This window comes from Musca vetustissima, unplaced genomic scaffold (assembly GCF_032173495.1).
Source record: "Musca vetustissima isolate MV318-11 ecotype Yass unplaced genomic scaffold, APGP_CSIRO_Mvet_v1 utg8222, whole genome shotgun sequence".
NCBI lineage: Eukaryota > Metazoa > Arthropoda > Insecta > Diptera > Muscidae > Musca > Musca vetustissima.
The window spans coordinates 79,796-97,967 of NW_026887855.1; the positions used below are offsets into that span (position 1 = coordinate 79,796).

An 18,172-nucleotide genomic window follows, 5' to 3' on the forward strand; every position below is an offset into this window, starting at 1 on the left:
GAGGTCCTTACTGAATGTTATTTATGAGTGTGAGTGTGCGTGTAGGCCAGCGAATGTTGGCAGGATGTGTGACATCCACATGCCGTCGTGTCATATAAGTGTGTTTGTGTATGTCCTCATACATGTAACATTTATTTTATAGGTCGTGTATGTGTGTGTGTGTGCGCCTGTTACATTTCGTGTTAGCACACCCATACATTGACATTAGCAAAGCAAGTACGCGTACGTGGCATTGGTAATTGAAAGATTGTGAACCAACGTTATTTGAATATTAATGAATGCCAATGCCAACGTTGCTTTCGAGAAAGTTTTTCAGAGTCGATGAGGTCTCAGTACAAGGCGTCGCGTCTCTAAAACAAAACAAGGCAACAAAATCTCAATGTAAAAATCCCATAACATCCACTTAAATTCAAAACTCGAACTTAATATTTAATAGAACAGCCATAAAATATCTAATTTTGGTAACAAAATAGGCACTAAATTTAAAATGCACTTTAAATCATCATTAGTCGAGGCCGGATACCCAAGGCGGAAAGAGAAGTGATGGCAAAGAAGATGAAAAAACGGTACATAGGCATTCAGATGGTTGCTAGCAAGATTTTATGGCTGTTCAATTATCGTTAATGGTTTCATATGTAGCATATTTTCCATCAATTTTTACTTGATTTCTTTTGACAGCTGCTTTTGAGTGTGAGTGTGTGTGTATATGTGCATGGTTGTGTTTATGCTACGAACATTTACAGACTTTTAGGCATAATATCTTTTTATCTACTGTTTGTGTTGGTGGAACTTGCTGGCATATCTGTATCTTTTCAAATTCCATTTCAGAAATATATTCTGTGGATACAGCGAAAATGGACTGGGAATAAAGGCTGAAAATTGTTAACATCTGAGCCCAGTGTTTATTTATCGAAAATAAAAAGGCATGTGAAATATGAAAGCAACATGTTAAGAAATTATCTCTCCAATCAAAAAAGATGAAGCTGAATGAACAGCAACAAGGGAAAGGATCAAAATGGAGAAACCAAGGGTTGGGAAAGTCAGAGGCCATTAAGGCTATCACAATATCAATAGAACCCCAACGAATATCTTTTTTTCTAATAAAATATGAATCCAAACACTCACCCACAATGCTTATTTTAAAGGTCAATATAATTTAATGGTCTTTCCTGTTACATATAAATCAATATTAATGTTGGCATTTTTATTACTAAATTTTTATTGCGTTGTAACAGAAAAACTTCAGCCCAATGGGAAATAAAAATAATACATTAAAGGTAAATATGTTTGATTGGGTTGTAAAATGAGTCAATTATGGTGTAAATTATAGTATTTTAGGGATGAGTTAGGCATCAATGTCTAAAAATTACATAAACATTTATATTTTATGTCTGCCCTCAAAAAGACAGTTTGGCATATTGGTTGTGTTTCATACTCATAATCATATCTTCCATGGAGCCTCAGACCAAAGACAGTTTGTTATTCTTACTCATTAAAAAATAAATAAAATTATTTTTCCTCTGCTATACAATACTATAACTGGTAGCCATCTGCAGGAAAAATTTAATATATATTTGTTTCATTACTAAAACAATTCACAGCATTTGCTGCAAACTCCACCACCAAACTCCAAATGTTTTATCTTCAGCCTACACTGGCCATTTCGGCGTGCAGTTAATGTCTAAATTTACAAAGGGTCCTTTCCATATCGACAAACAAATAATGAACATTGAAAGTATGTGGGTTCTGATGTGTCCACTCACATCATTGCTACAGTGATTTTTATGAATTGCAATTCACTCATCCATCCATTTTGTTTGCTGTATTTTTATTCGTTTGCAAATAAAATTCAAATACTAATAATAATTCCATTATCATCATTCATGTCAAATATTTCCATGAAAATTATGAAGTCCTAACTTAATATATATTTTGATTATGTTCCAGCACCAAATGACTGCAATGTCGATGTACAGTGTTTTAAATCGTACAATATAGATAGCTCAAAAATGCACTTGAAAATGGAAAGGTAATCGAGTATGTTTCGCAACTAAATTTTACATTTTATTTGAAAAATCTATAAAGTCCTATATGAAAGGTTCAAATTGCTACGATACTTTGATGTTTCGGTTTGACATTATGGCCTGTTTATAGAGACGAATATAGCCGAATATTATTTCTCATGCATTAGACACGTGTATGAAAGCATCTTTCAGCATTTGGTTTGACACATTTAAACACTGTGCCTACGCCTGTTTACCCTCCTCTCTACAATTACAGCATATCTGAGCCTGTGGCTGTCCCTTTTTTTACATTTGTCCCATTTGACGAATTTAAATTATTGTTATCATAAACTTTTAAATGAAAAGAAAAACGAATGTGTTTTTTATTATATGGATATTTTTATGATGGCATCGTAAAAAATTATGTCTATTCAAAAATCTACAAAAAAAAACAAATTCCCCTTTAAATGATATACTATTCAGGGATATATCTATATACATATATATATATGTATATAGTTGCTGCTAACAACTGTGAAATGAATTTCCCGCATAATAGAATTGAAAAACTGCTGATAAAAGCTGCTAAAAAATATTTTACAATTCAAGGAGTTAAAGGACAAATAAACTCTGATTTTCTTGGTATATATTGAAATTCGATATTATAAAATTTGTATAATAATTTTGCTTGTGCCCCCTACTACCAGCTGGTTTGAATCGTACAGGTTAATAACCACTTCGGCCTATAGCAAAAAAAAAAAAACAATCTAACAACATTTCATTTTCCACAAAGTGACCCAGATTTATTTTTATTATTTTTTGTGTGTTCTGACAAGTATAAATAACAACAACAAAATAAATCTGTTGCAATATCCCAACAAATTTCGCTTTGATGTCTATAATAATGCAACACAAACCAACATACACGTGTGTATATATATATGTGTGTGTGTTTTGTTATTAAATTGTATTAAAATGTATACAATTTTATGTGTGTGTGTGTGTTTGTTCCATTTTAATATGACACTTTCAAATTGGCTGCAGTTCAAAATTGTTAAACATTCCGAGAGTAGCAAATAGAACCGAAACACAAAAAAAAAACAGCAACAACTACAACAACAAAAACGAAAAACAAGGTACAAAATTGCAGGATATGCTGTTATGTATGGCACGGCACAGCACGTCGAACAACACGAATACAACACCAGTCATGTTATGTGAATTTTCGTCTTCCAACCAGACAACCAGCCAGTCAACCCATCCATTCATTCATCCACCCGCACTAAACTGCCAAACATAATGTGAAAAATATAAAAACAATGTTTTAACAAAAACAGCAGCAACAACAAAATCGTTTAGAAACTCTTCACACAACTCACCGCCCATCCCGACCTACTCACATGGCATATGAGTGGATATAAACACAACACACACTTAAGTCTAAACACAGAACTTAAAAAGAATAGAAGAGTTACTCGAACTTAAAGTTGGAAAAGGTGTTGTTGCGGATGCCAAATGTGTGTGAAGCTCATTTGTTCTTTTCCTAGCTGCTGGTGTTCTGAATGTTAAATATAATTTGCCAAAAACGAAGAAACAGTTGAAACTGTTGTCAAAAGGAAACATCCAATGTTAGTTGGCTTTCACCTTGTAGAATACTTGCAGATATAAGATTTCTCGTAGGTGTTATTTTCGCTAAGAAATCCATACAACGACACATGTCTCCACCCTATTTATTGTTTATAACTTTTTCGTATAGTAAACAATTTGCCTGTACTAGTAACATAAATATATCAATAAACCACTAAGCAAAAGCTATAGTTGTGTCTGCCATGTTTCATACATCAGTATCATGTTTGAAGGTTCTAATATTGATAGATTTTCATATAAATGTCAGTAGTCCAACTTGTTGATATATTGAGGGGCTTACAATATAGAGTCTATACCAGAAAAGTCTTGAAAATGTTTAACTCAAATAATAAGATTAATTCTACCCTCTTAGAGCTACTTCGAATCATATCATTTTATCATTAATGTGGAGAAAATAAAATAATACAATCATTTCTAAGATAACAATCTGTTTCGAGTTGTTTTCTAGTGCAAAATGAAAATCCGGACAAAACTCTAGAGAAATGACAGATATATGAGAAATATTAACATTTTCGGCTACTTCCTCAAGAGATTAAAAAAATTCGGACGTTTAATTTTGTGAACAAAACACACAAAATTCCAATTCCCTTCAGATTACTCGGAAAATAATCGGAAACCAGAATATCGAAAAAAGCTCCTCGTGAAAAATAGAAAATCATCGTTTTCAAAAATTTACATAAACACTTTGTAAATATCCCTAAAATTATTTTTTGCGAAATTATTATATGTTGTTGTTCTTGTTGCAAATGTCAAATGTCAATTTGCAACTGAATGTGGGTATTCTTGAAAATTACGTGTTCTTACATAAAACAATTTACTATAGCAAACAAGATGAGGATGATTTAAAAATATATGAGGGTTTGAAAATAACATACAAATTTCGAAAAAAAGAAGGACATTTTATTTGTGTGGGGGAAAAAGGTTTGTGTCAGCCAATTTACAAAAACATTATACATATATGTAAAAAATATCCACCCTATATTTAAAAACATGTCAATACTAATTCAAAACGTAGTGGGGTGGCGTATACGCTACATAATTGATAATTCTATGCAGTGCATATACGCCACCCATATATTTGTTTGAGCTCTTAGCATCATCGATTTCTAATTCAGTCACACATTCTTAGCTAAACTATTCCCACTTGTTAACTCACCAACGGCAGCTGCAGTGCATTTGCCAAAAAGTGTTGTTGATGACAAGACAAGCCATGCTGACAAACAGACAGACAGTCAAACTGACAGAACAACATACAGTCACAGCGCTAACTGAGACATTAAAAATACATTTGGGAACTGTAGCACCAATTTTCATTGTCGTCTCAACTTTGCAACTAAGCTCTCTAACTTCCCAGGGTAACTGGGCGACAATAACAAGCATAATCAGGCTGTTGGTGATTTGTTGAAATCTTGAAATTTCTATTGGCCATATGGGAGGGCAATGAAAACAGCCATGAATTGTGAAGTGGAAAAACATTACAGCAGTCGAGGGAGCATCAGTGGTAGTAGAAATTCGTAATTTATTCTAATGGTCAAAGCACACATTTTTTTAAAGAGCTCTTGAACAAAAGTCATCTGTTTGTATTTTCAAACATGAACTAATTTCTATGAGACCATAAATTTTTTTATAATGACGGGCATTTTTGCTTCGTCAAAATTAATATCCCCACCTTCAATCTGGTGTATTAATAAGTCATATTATACGACTGTCAAATTTAATTGATCAAAATTGAAAAAAAGCGTATTTATATATTTATATATATCAATAACCAAATTTCACCACTGTGCTATATACATATATATACATTAGTGTCCACCAAAATATTTCAACAGTCAACCTGTACATCTGTCATTCAAGTTTAAATCGTAACTCAGAGTTTACCATTTGTTTTGTTTTGTTTTGGGTTGGGTTGGAAAATGATGTTCTCTTTTCCTGTCATTGCCCTGCCTCATAAACCGGACATCACGTATTTCATTTTGCCCGACAAATAAAATGTGCCAAATAAAAGCAAATAAACTGAGATTTTCTTATAATGAGAGTTCAACATTTAGTGGCGACTATGACACAAAGAAAAATTGACACAAAAACTCACACGCACACAGAGAAATAATCACAGATAAAGAGAGTGTGCGATAAAATGAATAATGCCGCAGACACAAAAACAAACAAGCAAACGGACGAACGAACGAACGAACGAGTGGACGTCACAGACCAGCGATGAATGAGATTTTCTTGATGTCGCTGCTGTGTGATTCCCTGTCCGAATATTAAACACTTGTGGCCAGGGCCACAAAACAATGCCACACAACAACGTCGAATGTAAGGTATACTACTACCACCACCATCACCATCATCGACATTGGAGATAAACACACTTCCAACTGAAGCCATTCATCCCGACAGTTGAGCTATTCATTCGACCGTTTAAGTGTGTCATTTTGGTTTTAAACAGAAACACCCAACCCAACAAGGAGATCAACAAAAAAACCCCTACTTCCCTGTAAAAGGACTAATGTAAGGACATTTAAGTATTTTGCTGAGTGTGGCCGTAGAGAATTTATTTACTTCAAGCTCAGGCTCATTCTCTTACACACGCACACATACTCAACAGGGATTTTTAAAAATAACTCCACATGTATACAGTATCGTGTGTGTGTGTGTGAGTATGTGCAAGAATCAACAGCCAAAAAGCATTAGCCGGACGCCTATCCATGCCAAAACCACCAGGACTTGCCAAGCTTTTCAAAATCGCCAGGGAGCTATGGGAACGGTGCTAACCAATATCATTCTTTAACACCACATGCCAACAGAGTTATTCAGGCAGACAGGACATGAATTCATTCTCTGGATACAGATGTGTGGCTGATGCCAGCCATTTTTGCTGGTAAAAGTCATTTCACATTCAATGCACTTTCCAATGAACAGCATCATCATCGTCAGCAGCAACAGCAACAGCATCACCACCACCACAACCATCACCATCTGCTTGCTGTACACCAGCAACAAGGACGTTTACACAGCACCACATCACAAACTTAGTTGTCACCCAATCGATGAGCGAGTAGGCAGACAGGAAGACCGGGTGTGAAGTTCCAATAGAAAGGCCAACCAACATTCGCCAGTCGTTAAGGATTATTTGGCCTTTTGGCAAATACCTGCTGTGGTCTGCAATTGCACATGTGTTCCGCTGTTGTGAATGCACAAACCTTCACCCGACCCGCCTCCGCATTTCCTCATCAGACAGTCATCAATGAAGAATAAGCTTTTTAGCAATGATATTCATAGCCAAACACCTTTTCCTCTTTTTTGGGTACGTTTGCCTCGTCACCATCCTCTGCATCGTCACTGTGTTCATCAGAACGAGGCGCAGAGGCAATCTCTTGTAAAAACTCTGTTCGTATCTTGAGTAGAGTTAATGGCTTTTGATTTTTCCTTCACATTCCATTCCGTCTTTTTTCTTCGCTTTCAGATTGCCTCACATTATTGCAAATACGTCAAGAAAACTGAAAGATAATTCTATTTTTTCTTTCTTTCTCTCTCTTCGGTGTTATCTTGGTCCCTGTGTGAGTGTGTCTTCTCTTTAACACTCTTTGATCTGGTGACATATCACAACATCAGATATAAAGCTACGACCGACTACCTCAATTAGAATGCCGGAGAACCCTTGGCATGGCGAACGCAGTGGTAGCGAGGGGAAAGGATATAACCAAGAATTGATGTGATGGCCATCGATATGGGTCAAATTAGTTTTTCATTTTCTGTATTTTTCTTTCAATTTTCAATTTGGCTTGCATGGTCGCATGACTATGAATGCTGATGCTAATCAAAATGACTTTCCTTTTGGCGTTTTCTTTTCATTTTTGTTCTTGCTTTGCGTTGCTTTTTCCGATTTTCATTAAGTTAATTTTCTGTTTTTTTTTGTTTCTCTTCCTCTTCTTCAGAATTGATGTACTACAATTGTGTGAATATAATTTGTGACCTTTAGAAATGAAAAAAAAGAATTGAATTGAATTGGCATTCAATGCAGCCAATGAATGGAAGAATGTATCCGCCAATAATTATTAATAAAAAATATGTTTAAAATTTGAAGATATCGTTAGAACTTTATTCATACTTCGGGAAAGTCGTAAATGAAAATAAACACCAATAAAGACTATATTAAGCATATATTTGGTGTATAAGGGGACAAAATAACAGTAGAGTATTGTGGAGCAACGTTTTGCCTACCACGGGAATCCTACGATACACATTGTTGTCTGACAAATCCAATCCAAGATTTAGTGTGTTCAATGTATACCATGAATATCACTCTCTTGGAACAGTATTATCCCATTCACAACAACTTCGATGTGAAAATAAGGTCGCTGAAATTAAAATATTTGTATAATTACCGAGTCTTGTATACATAGCGAGATGACATGCTCATTCATATTCAAATGAATTCAAATCTAAATTCAGATTTTTAATCTGGTTAGACAAACATAAATAATCAAATGATTGTCAGAATTTTGAGAGATTTTTGTTGTATGACTTATAGAATTACTTTACTTCAGCGACATCTATTTAAAAATAGATGAATCTTCCACATTTTGCAAATTCTATTTGTTACAAACAGCAAAACTTTCTTCTTCGACATCTCAAGCAGGCTATTGATAGATGAGTGTCCGTCTTGCTGCTTTGTAATCACTCTCTTACTCCTTAGCCATTCACATTTCTCCATTCGGCTACATGCCTTCATGCCTGGTAGAAAATGCACTTTGTCTGTTGTGGAATTCCTTGTAGTTTGCGGTTCGGTTTTTTTCTTCCTATTTCGTCCTTTACTTTTCAGTCGTCTCCACAGAAACTATTGGCGACATAGCGACAACAAACAATGGAATTAAGGGAATAAAATTCCATTGTTGTGAAATAACAAGGAAAAGAAAAAAAACAACACAAAGGAAACAAGGACGCCACAACAACAAAACGTACTGTCCCGACTGTCTGTCTGCCTCTCTGCATGCGAAAGACCAAAACAAAAATGTCAGACTATGCAACAAAGTACTGGGCCAATAGTGATGTATGTGGCATGATGGCTGCGGTTGTATTTACGAGGATTGGAGTATCTAAAATTATAGTCGAAATGATTTATCCATATCAAAAATATAAGGATATCGAAAATCAAGAACGAAATCATTATAGAGGAACCAAACAAAAAATGCATCACTTTTGACTTTCAAAATATATTTCAAATCGGCGAAACCGAATATATGTCCTATGTCAAAATAGTGTTTTTATTAAAAGTTTCGGACGAGGAAGTCAATACAAAAGTACAGTCACTTTGATTACAAAATTATGATAGGGCGTTTGGGGAAAAATTGAAGTGTTTCTAATGGAATGACACATTTAATATGCTCGACACTGCCTGACAAATCTCCTACAAAATGAGAAGGTTATACGATTTGGTTAAAATATTAGACATCTTTAATGGCGTTTTATATCGGCTTATTCACATCGAGGATGAATAACTACACTCGTCCACTCCATAAACGTCTCACAAATATTTAATAGAGACAAACAATAGTTCTTATATTTCCGAGTTGGACCAAATTGTTTTACCTAACTTTAACGAAGATCAATGACTGCCTTCATCTGCCACAAACTGTCAAAACTTGTACCGGTCGTAGGCTAAATTGTTTTTAGTTGTATTTATGTTCCTTGGCTGGAGACTATAAATTAAGACCTCTTACTTTCTTCGTTTAGACCTGTCGACGGCTCTTTAAGCAACACAGACATGTTATGTTTTCGAAGCAGACTGGGGGGTGGTAAACCCCTTTCCCGTGGTACAGTCGACTTCTACATCATTTCTCATCCATTCATTGCTTCAGACGTGGTTTTGTTTCTGTTACTCTATGTGGTCGTAAATAAGTTTGGTTTGTCTTGTTATTCAGTTTTCCTTTTTTATGCATTTACTTGCTTTCTCCATTCACTTTTTTCTTGTCCAAGTCTGGGTCTTTGATTTTTCCTCCTTTTTTGGGCCCAGAATATTGTTTTGCATTGAATGACTCACATGAATGGCTTTGCCTGGGAATAGATAGAGGATTGGTGAATGAATGAATGACATCGCTTAAGACAGGACACAATAGACGGACGATATGGGAGATAGATTTCTATGTACGTGAATTGAAAGGAAAAGGGATGCTATTCAAATGTGGAGGAAAACAGCTTGAATTGATTGTGTCTCAACAGTTTATTGCTCCCATTGTTTCAGGAGTTTCCACTGCGAATGTGGGTAATGGATTTCAATTTGAATTCTTATCTGTTATCTATTTTCAGAGATGATTTTGAGGGGGTTTTAATGCATTTTATAGAATGTGAGTACATATGTGGTGACTATCAATTGCAGTGATAACAAAATGTTTCGTTTTTTAAAGGAATGTAAAAATGACAAAGCTATGAACAACCAGTTTTTTTCGAGTTCAGTGACCTTCTCTTAAATGGTGAATGGTAATTCCTACTGAAATCATTTCCATATGTCTGAGATATACCTCAATTCTGTACAAAAAATATTGATCACATTGGGGCAAATAGCTCTTCAAGACCCTATACAAGCACATTAAATCGCTCATAATAATATGGTGCTATATCGTTGAGCTAATATCGAACTGCAATTAAATTAAATAATAAAATATAACCGTTTTTTATAATTTAGTATAGATCCTAATTTCTAAACTACCTACTTGCATTAAATTCAAAATAATTCAAATCTCCATAGTGCTATAAATTCATTTGTTTTTTATACAAAAATTAACTACAAAATAATTTATATAATACCCTTTTAATGGCATAAGACGATAAATTCTAAAATAATCTCCATTCAATATCAAAAAAATGGAAAACCCGGCAATGGCAATAAATCTCAAAAGCAATCACAGAATCAGGATAATTCGTACGCATCAGTGATTTCAGTTCATCTCAAATGTGAAGCAATTATTAGTTAATTTAAAAGATCTCGAAACCAAATCTAACAACAAAGGATAGCTCCAATTATGAAATGCCTGAAAAACATGTGTAAACAAAAAGTAATTTATCTTCTTCCAAGCACATGCACACGCACACACACACTCACTCATCCACATATATGTACACTAATATAGGAACAAACAAAACTAAAGTTTCATCGGAAAGGAACCAAAGGGAAGAAGAGGTCCTATAAGATTTAAGCCCTTCAAAGAGAATGCCAATAAAAGTCAGTAAAGCAATAACAACAACTTTAGGTCACAACGGATGGTACAGAAACACGTTAACAGCAACAACAACAACACCAATACGAAAAAAAATAATACCAGACCTACACTAACACCTGAAACCGAAATTCTCCAAAAATTTAAACAAACATTCATTCATCCATTTCAAGAAACTGAAAACACAGGTAATTGCATTTCATACACGCATGTGATTGTGTGAGTGTGTAAACGGTCCCACGAGATAGAGAGAGTGTGTGTCTTTGTGTGTGATGTGCTGTGCTGTAATAGTTGTGTTGGAGTGTAAAACAAGGCCTTTTTGGTTTAACCTTTTTTGTGGCTTTTCCATTACAAATGACTTAACTTAGCAAAAGATACCGATACAAATATATATGTATGGGTGTATGTGTATGATAGCAACAACACTATTAACACACACATGCTGGCACTACTACACAAACACACATCCTTTGAAATTCTGTTACACATTGATGGTGTTGGTGTCGAACATCCTTACCTTTAACATTGCACGAGAATTTAAATCGAGTGAACAGAATCGAATTGATTGCTAGGAGCAGAACTGAGGTATACGGTTCTCGGTGCGGCATGGCACCTAAAGTTCTTTTCGTTTTCATACTCTACTGACTTTGCCCAATATGGTTTGGCCTTTTGCCAATGAAGTTACCTCCATAATTTTGTTCAACCATTTATGTCCTCTCGGCCCGTTTAGCCCAATTTACTGTGCAGTAAATGTAGGACCGGTAGGAGGAGTGTGATGCCCCATTGTCTGTAGCAGGGCAGAGAGTGAAATAGTTCAAATCGACACATGTATTAACGATGAAAACATTGAAGGCCAATGAATGCTCCAACCAGCAGGTAATCTTTTTCATTGCTCATTTTAGTCCTACTCCCCTCCCGGTAGATGTAGTATTTTTTGATCCGCAAACAATAACAATAGTGTTGATGGTTTTTTTTTGTTTTTGTTGTTATATCAACGAAATAAAATAGCATTCATTGCCTCATGGCAGATACGATGTTAAATAATGGCATCTTAATGGAATATGACTTTGTCCAAAAGAATGGGACATACATTCGCACATACTCGTACAGTTAGGCCCCAAGAAGAGAAAGAAGTTGATAAATGGTCCATGTTCCTATGGAATGAGTTATTTATTTTCACATTTATATTTGGCTTTTCCATTATCTGCTTAAGTTATATCTTAATGTATAAAAATAGAATTTATTGTTATTGATAAACCTTAACATTGATTAATTGATTTACTTCTACTGGCATTATTCTATTCGAAGATGTACAAAACAAAAAACGGAGGACAATCGGTGGGGATGAAAGCGGGTACATTTATAATTACCAAAATAATTGAAATATACAGTAGAACCAATAAAAGGAAATCTACTCCTTTATTTATCTGAACTTTTGAGGTATCGTATTTATATGGACTTAACAAATTTAACCTATTTACTGCAAGGTCTACTATAAGAACACGTAAGCTGTTCTTATATTATTTCATATTTTCACCTTAAAGTGTGATAATGCCAATACTAAACCGTATTACAACCCATAGTAAACAATTTAAATTACTCTGCATTTGGATCATAGTTCCGTCAAATAGATATGGCGTGCTAGGCGTAACTTAAAAAATATATTTTCTTTAACAATTCCTCAATATAATTCATTTGCCTCCCTGATATAATTTACCTCAATTGGTTTTGCACAGCCACAAAAAATTCTCGAACACACATAAATAAATTTCCATCAGAACACCCTGACTGGCATTGCTCTCACTTATTTCCGGTTTGGTCTGGTAATGGCAGGGATAAATATCAATATGTTTATGTGAATATTAAAATTATAAAAACGCACACACACACACATACACACAAATGGAGAAATGAAAAAGAAGAAGAATGTTGAACAAATTCTTGTGAACATTTTTATGTCCTTCATGTTTAACCTTTGACAAGAGGAAAAAGGAAACACCGACATGTGAGTGTACACAGATTCATACAAGTGGCTCAACACCAATGTCAACGCTGCCAACAACAGCAACGCCAGCGATTCGATATGGCCCACTCACACTCAAGCACACACAATAATAATGATAATACAACTTGGTGCACACAACTCTCACTCTTCAGAGTGTGGGCTCCCCTCACAAAACGGAAGTTAAACAGACGTTGACAGGAAGGAATTTCAACTGTGAACAAATGTCACAGCATAAGTAGCAAAGCAAACGAATGAATGTCACAAGTATTGCACAAGGGGCGAGCCAGGGAGGGGTACGGGCCGAGACATATCTTTTGAATGAATATTAAAAAATATTTGCATTTATATTTCAGCAGCATTCCATTATTCGCCTTTTTAAGTTGTGGCACTTCACATTACTCCTCTTTCGCCCCACGAACCAAGACATAAATGCTTAGCAAGCAAATGCAACAGAGTCGGTGGCAGCAACAGCTGAAATTGCAAAGCAAAAAAAAAACGCTTTTGGTTGCCGCTTCGCTTAAACGGAGATTTGCCACTTGGTCGACATTGCATCGCAGCAAAGAAGAGGAAAATAAAACAATAATAAAGACAAACAAAGGTATGCAAGTTGCGACTTTAAGTGGCATGTTGCAACATGACACCCATCTTGCCAAAGAAATAAATGTCAGTTTTCATTGTGTGTGTGTGTGTGTGTGTGTGTGTATATTTCTTTTGTTCTATTTTCATTTCCACCAACTAACTAACACCTTTTGCCCACTTTACTCAGGGATTTCTCCCTTTCTTGCATTCAAAAGTGAGCAGCATTGTTTTAGGTGTTACCCTAGCTAGAAGAATCTCCATTTTGCTCCGCCTTGGAGCTATGTGTTTTCGTTTGCTGCTAAGAAACTATTATCTAGTTGTTAGGCTAATTTAAAATAGGGGCTTATTAATCGAAATTATTACTTGGTGGAGTAAAGTGATGAAAAGTCGATGCAGACAGCATTGTACAAAAATTCCACATAAAAGAAAAATTATAATTTCAGATATGACATCATTTTTGGAAATATTATAAAGTTAATTAAAGCAAATAAACCGACTTCACGCCAAAAGTCCAGTATGCTTGCAAAAAACACTTAAAAGTTTCTTTTTCTACGAATTGGAATTAGGATTGAAAATATATCAAGGTGTACTTCCTGTTCAAATCCTGTATCAAAGTTAAATCAATTATCGTAAACGGTTTTTATGCATATCGAGATATTCCTCGTACATGGATCGCCCTTACAGAGCATCCCTTCCAAACACATCTAGAAAATCCTTAGATTTGCCATATGTTAACATCTTTCTATAATCTTTTCATAAATCTTTCTTTTTTCCTTTCCATATTTAGAGACGCACTCATTTACTTTAGTATATATCAGAGTACACACTCTCACACACACACATATACAGAGATACGCATCACATACGGGCTTATATAGGCATGTAATTGTATAAGTACATAGTTTAAGTATTTCCTTTTTAATTTGAATGATTCCAACGATGATGACGATGTGTGTGTGCGTGCGTTTGTTTACACTGGATTGCGGGAGGACGGTATGGATGGGTGGATGGCTACAATTTTTGTGCCAAGTCATCATTAAAATAAACATTCTTGTACTCCATATTCAAGTTGTGCATTGTTCGTGTGGTTAAGTAGGACAATAAGGATAAAGAGGGACGTTGCTTTAACATCCTTTTGACTACATTCATGTTTTTACATTCTTCTTTTTTACAACAAACAATGTTACAAGAATAAAAGCAACAACAACAACAATATGCATACATGTTATAAGTATATCAGTCTGTGTGCCTGTGTGTGTGTGTGTGTTTGCCTAAGTAGCGTCTCTGATGTTTGTCTAACAATAATACACTCTCGTTGTCTTCGTTTGTTGTCGTTATAATAAAATCTGTTCTAATGCATTATCCTGATGCATAGATGATGTTATTCTCTTTTTTTTTTTGGTTGACTTCTGGTGGTTGGATTGCCAAAGTTTCCTCCATTTCCTCACTGGATGACTCACTGCAGATGCTGTGGTACAATTTGACCAGCCAGCCAGCTTAGATGGTCATGCACCACTCAAATAAAATTGTTGGCCGCCCCTCCGCCTGCGGTATGACAGAAGTGCGAGTACATAATGAGGATGTTAAGTAAGACATTCTCAAACATTTGTGTGTCCATCTGTCTGCCTGTGTGGGGGATTGATAGCAAAGAAAACTTTTACGGCTGGCAGATGTTGTGGTTACGCTCGACGAAAGTGGTTACATTGTACAAAATTGCAGATGTTGCACAAATTGGATGGTGAACTTTTAATTGTCAGCAGGGAATTTGTTATTGTTTTCTACTTGAGTAAAGTGTATTGTATTGGTGAAGTGTAACCGATAGAAATGTCAGCTATGCCCTTAATAGACTTTAGCTATTAAACTGCATTTACATTACAACTTTTGTATGGTTAACCTACTCTATGAGGATTTGACATATAATATATACAATGGAATTGATAATATAGATCTACTGGATTTAATAAATCCAGTACAACGCAAACGTACTATTAAAAGAGGCAATGTCAAATACAGTATGAAATAGTTTTAATTTTTTACTGTGGACTAATAATAACAATAATCATAAGTAGTGGCGATTGAGTTCCGATTGAGAAAATATAACAACATCTTCAGGGTAGTATACAATCGACCACTACGCAACATATCAGTTCGAGCAGAAATGATTTTTGTTTTGCAAGAACATCGTAGCCAATGTTTTCCCTTTGTGCTAGATATATTCCTTTGATAGTAATTATAAAAAATATATTTATTATTTCCTACAACCATTGCTATACTTTGAATTATTCATTCATTCATTGCTTATTTTTTCGGGTGTATTTTTAGTCTACATAAATAGGGGTAATTCTGAGTACATTAAAATTGTTGAGATTATAGATTTCATAACAATATGCTTACACTTCAGTTAAGAGGAATATTCTATTTACGTAGATGGAGAGAACGGAAGTGTACAAAGGAAGAAGGTAGGAAAAATACCAAAACATTAAAAAAGAAATGATTTATAGACCTGTAAACTTAGGTAATATAAATACGTACGTTTACAGATTTTTTGAAAAATAATCTACTGAGTATACGAAATATTTTTGCTGTTGTTCCCTACACATTCTGCTAATTTTTACTACGAAGCATACGAAGATCTCCATTTAATTATAAAGTATTTGCTTTATATGAAAAAATACAAATATTGTATATTATAGTTGCGATTCTTCTCAATACTAAGCATGCTGCCAACTAGTGTATCGAAACCACAATGTGACTACGAACCGCCATTCTTGAACACATCGATCGGCAATACACCATCATACAATTCATATTTATTTCTCTTATTCTGTTAAGTGCACCTACTCCCTTGGATCCTTAGGCATAATACAATGGAAGATAATATCCCATTGTACATCTCGGTATAATAATATCAAACAAAAACAGCTTCTTTATCCTGAACTGAGAATCTATTCATAGAATTCTAAGCTTTGTGCATACAAAACGTTTGCGTTGTGTGGTCGGGAATATCTAGATTTTGTTTTCTTCCCAATTCCCATTATTGTGTTGTTGTTGGTGTTGGTGTTGTTTCACTTACCTTATTGGAGTTACCATTGAATTTCAATAGCTTCTTACAGGATTTGCCACGACTCTCAAAATAGATTTCTTGTGGAGTGCGACGATGCTGTTGGCCCTTTTTCAATAGATTCGCATAGAGCGGATTTGGTTGTTGGGTTGTTATACCACCACCATAGACACTATCAGTGGCATTGAATGGAATTGTGTTGAAGTCAGCACTGGATGTAGCCGTCTTGCCACGATTGTTGCCGGAGGAGTATAATAGACTTGAAAAAATACCACAACAACCAGGAGTTACAGCAGGACCTGATGTTCCCGGTGGTGGCGGTGTTGCTGTTGGTGAGACACTGCGTAGCAGTCCAGCCTGCCGATGCTGCTCCTGCTGCTGCAGCTGCCGATGATTGTTGTTAAAGGAGTGGCTGTTGTTGTTGTTGCTACTGCCATGGTTGCTACTGGTGCCACCGTGACTATAGCTGCCGGCCGAAATGGTCTTGAGCTCTATAGCGTTTGGTGGCTTATGAAGATTTACATCGATTTCCATTGTTAAATGTGGCACTTTGTATGCATTTCCGTTCCCACAGCTGTTATGAGATGTTTCCGCTGTACAACACTATGTCCTGTTTCCTTGTAAGTTGAGCTGATACTCAGGTTGTTAGAGAAGTACGTGTGTTTGTGTTGTTGCTGTAGTGGTGGTGTAGTTATTGTTATTGTGCCGGTCACTGCATGAATTGTTACGTGTTACACCGTTTGTGATGTAACGTACGTGTGTGGGCGTGTCAAGTATGCCTGGCTATGCAGATGTGAATGTGTAACTTCGAACTTGAACAGTTATATCCGTTTCCGTTATCACCAACCGGATGTATGAATTATTTGCAATAATTGTATTAGTTGTTGTTGTTGTTGGAGACTTACTGATCCCTTTCCAAGGGTTGTTGTTGCTTTCGAATTGTATTCAACTTGTTTCGGTTTATTTGTTGTATTCTCGTTTGTTTATCTGTTTATTTATTTGTTATTAACATCCGTTGTTAGCCCCGCGTCATTTGTTGTACAGAATTCATATGCAAATCACGGATGTTTGTATTTTTCTAAGCATATTAAAATATTTCCCCATCATATCCTGTAAATTTGTTTTATTGTAATGGGGAAGAGTTTTTTTTTTAATAAATATGCTGTTGTTGTTTCTGCTGCTGTTGCTGATGTCGGGTGTGTTTTTGGTGGTTTCATATTTGATCTGAAGGGTACCCAAATGAATTGTTTAGACGCCAATTTACAAACATAATGGAACCCAAATTCGCTTGAGAACTGAACAGAAATGGAAAATTGTGAGTATTAAGGATTTATATTGCTTTTATTGTGTCCCGATATTCCAAGTAATCATATCCCGGTAATGAAGAATATTTATATTTGACTAACTTACAACAATATGTTTCATATTGGAATACTAGGAAAATTGTCCGATATATTTGATGCTTTAAAACTATAATTTATTGTGACAAATACTTCTTTTAGTACCATTCAAACATATATACTATTCTACTACTATATATTTTGTTCGTTATTTTCTAGAACCCGTATATACCTACAAACAGGCATAACTCTGCAAAATAGAGGGTTAGTCATTTCGTGGTTTCAAAACTATGGGACTGAAATTCGACATTTGTCAA

The 18,172-nt window shown here is 35.2% G+C and overlaps 1 protein-coding gene across 1 annotated transcript in view; it reads right to left on the reverse strand.

Annotated features, from left to right (window-relative positions):
• The window catches only part of LOC133335616 (uncharacterized), a 41,770-nt gene extending 24,597 nt beyond the window's left edge, over positions 1 to 17,173 (reverse strand). The window contains exon 1 of the mRNA XM_061543926.1: positions 16,528 to 17,173. Coding sequence (XP_061399910.1) covers positions 16,528 to 17,049 — 522 coding nt within the window. The 5' untranslated portion in view covers positions 17,050 to 17,173. The remainder of the gene's footprint in view (positions 1 to 16,527) is intronic.
• Between the last annotated feature and the right edge of the window lie 999 nt (positions 17,174 to 18,172).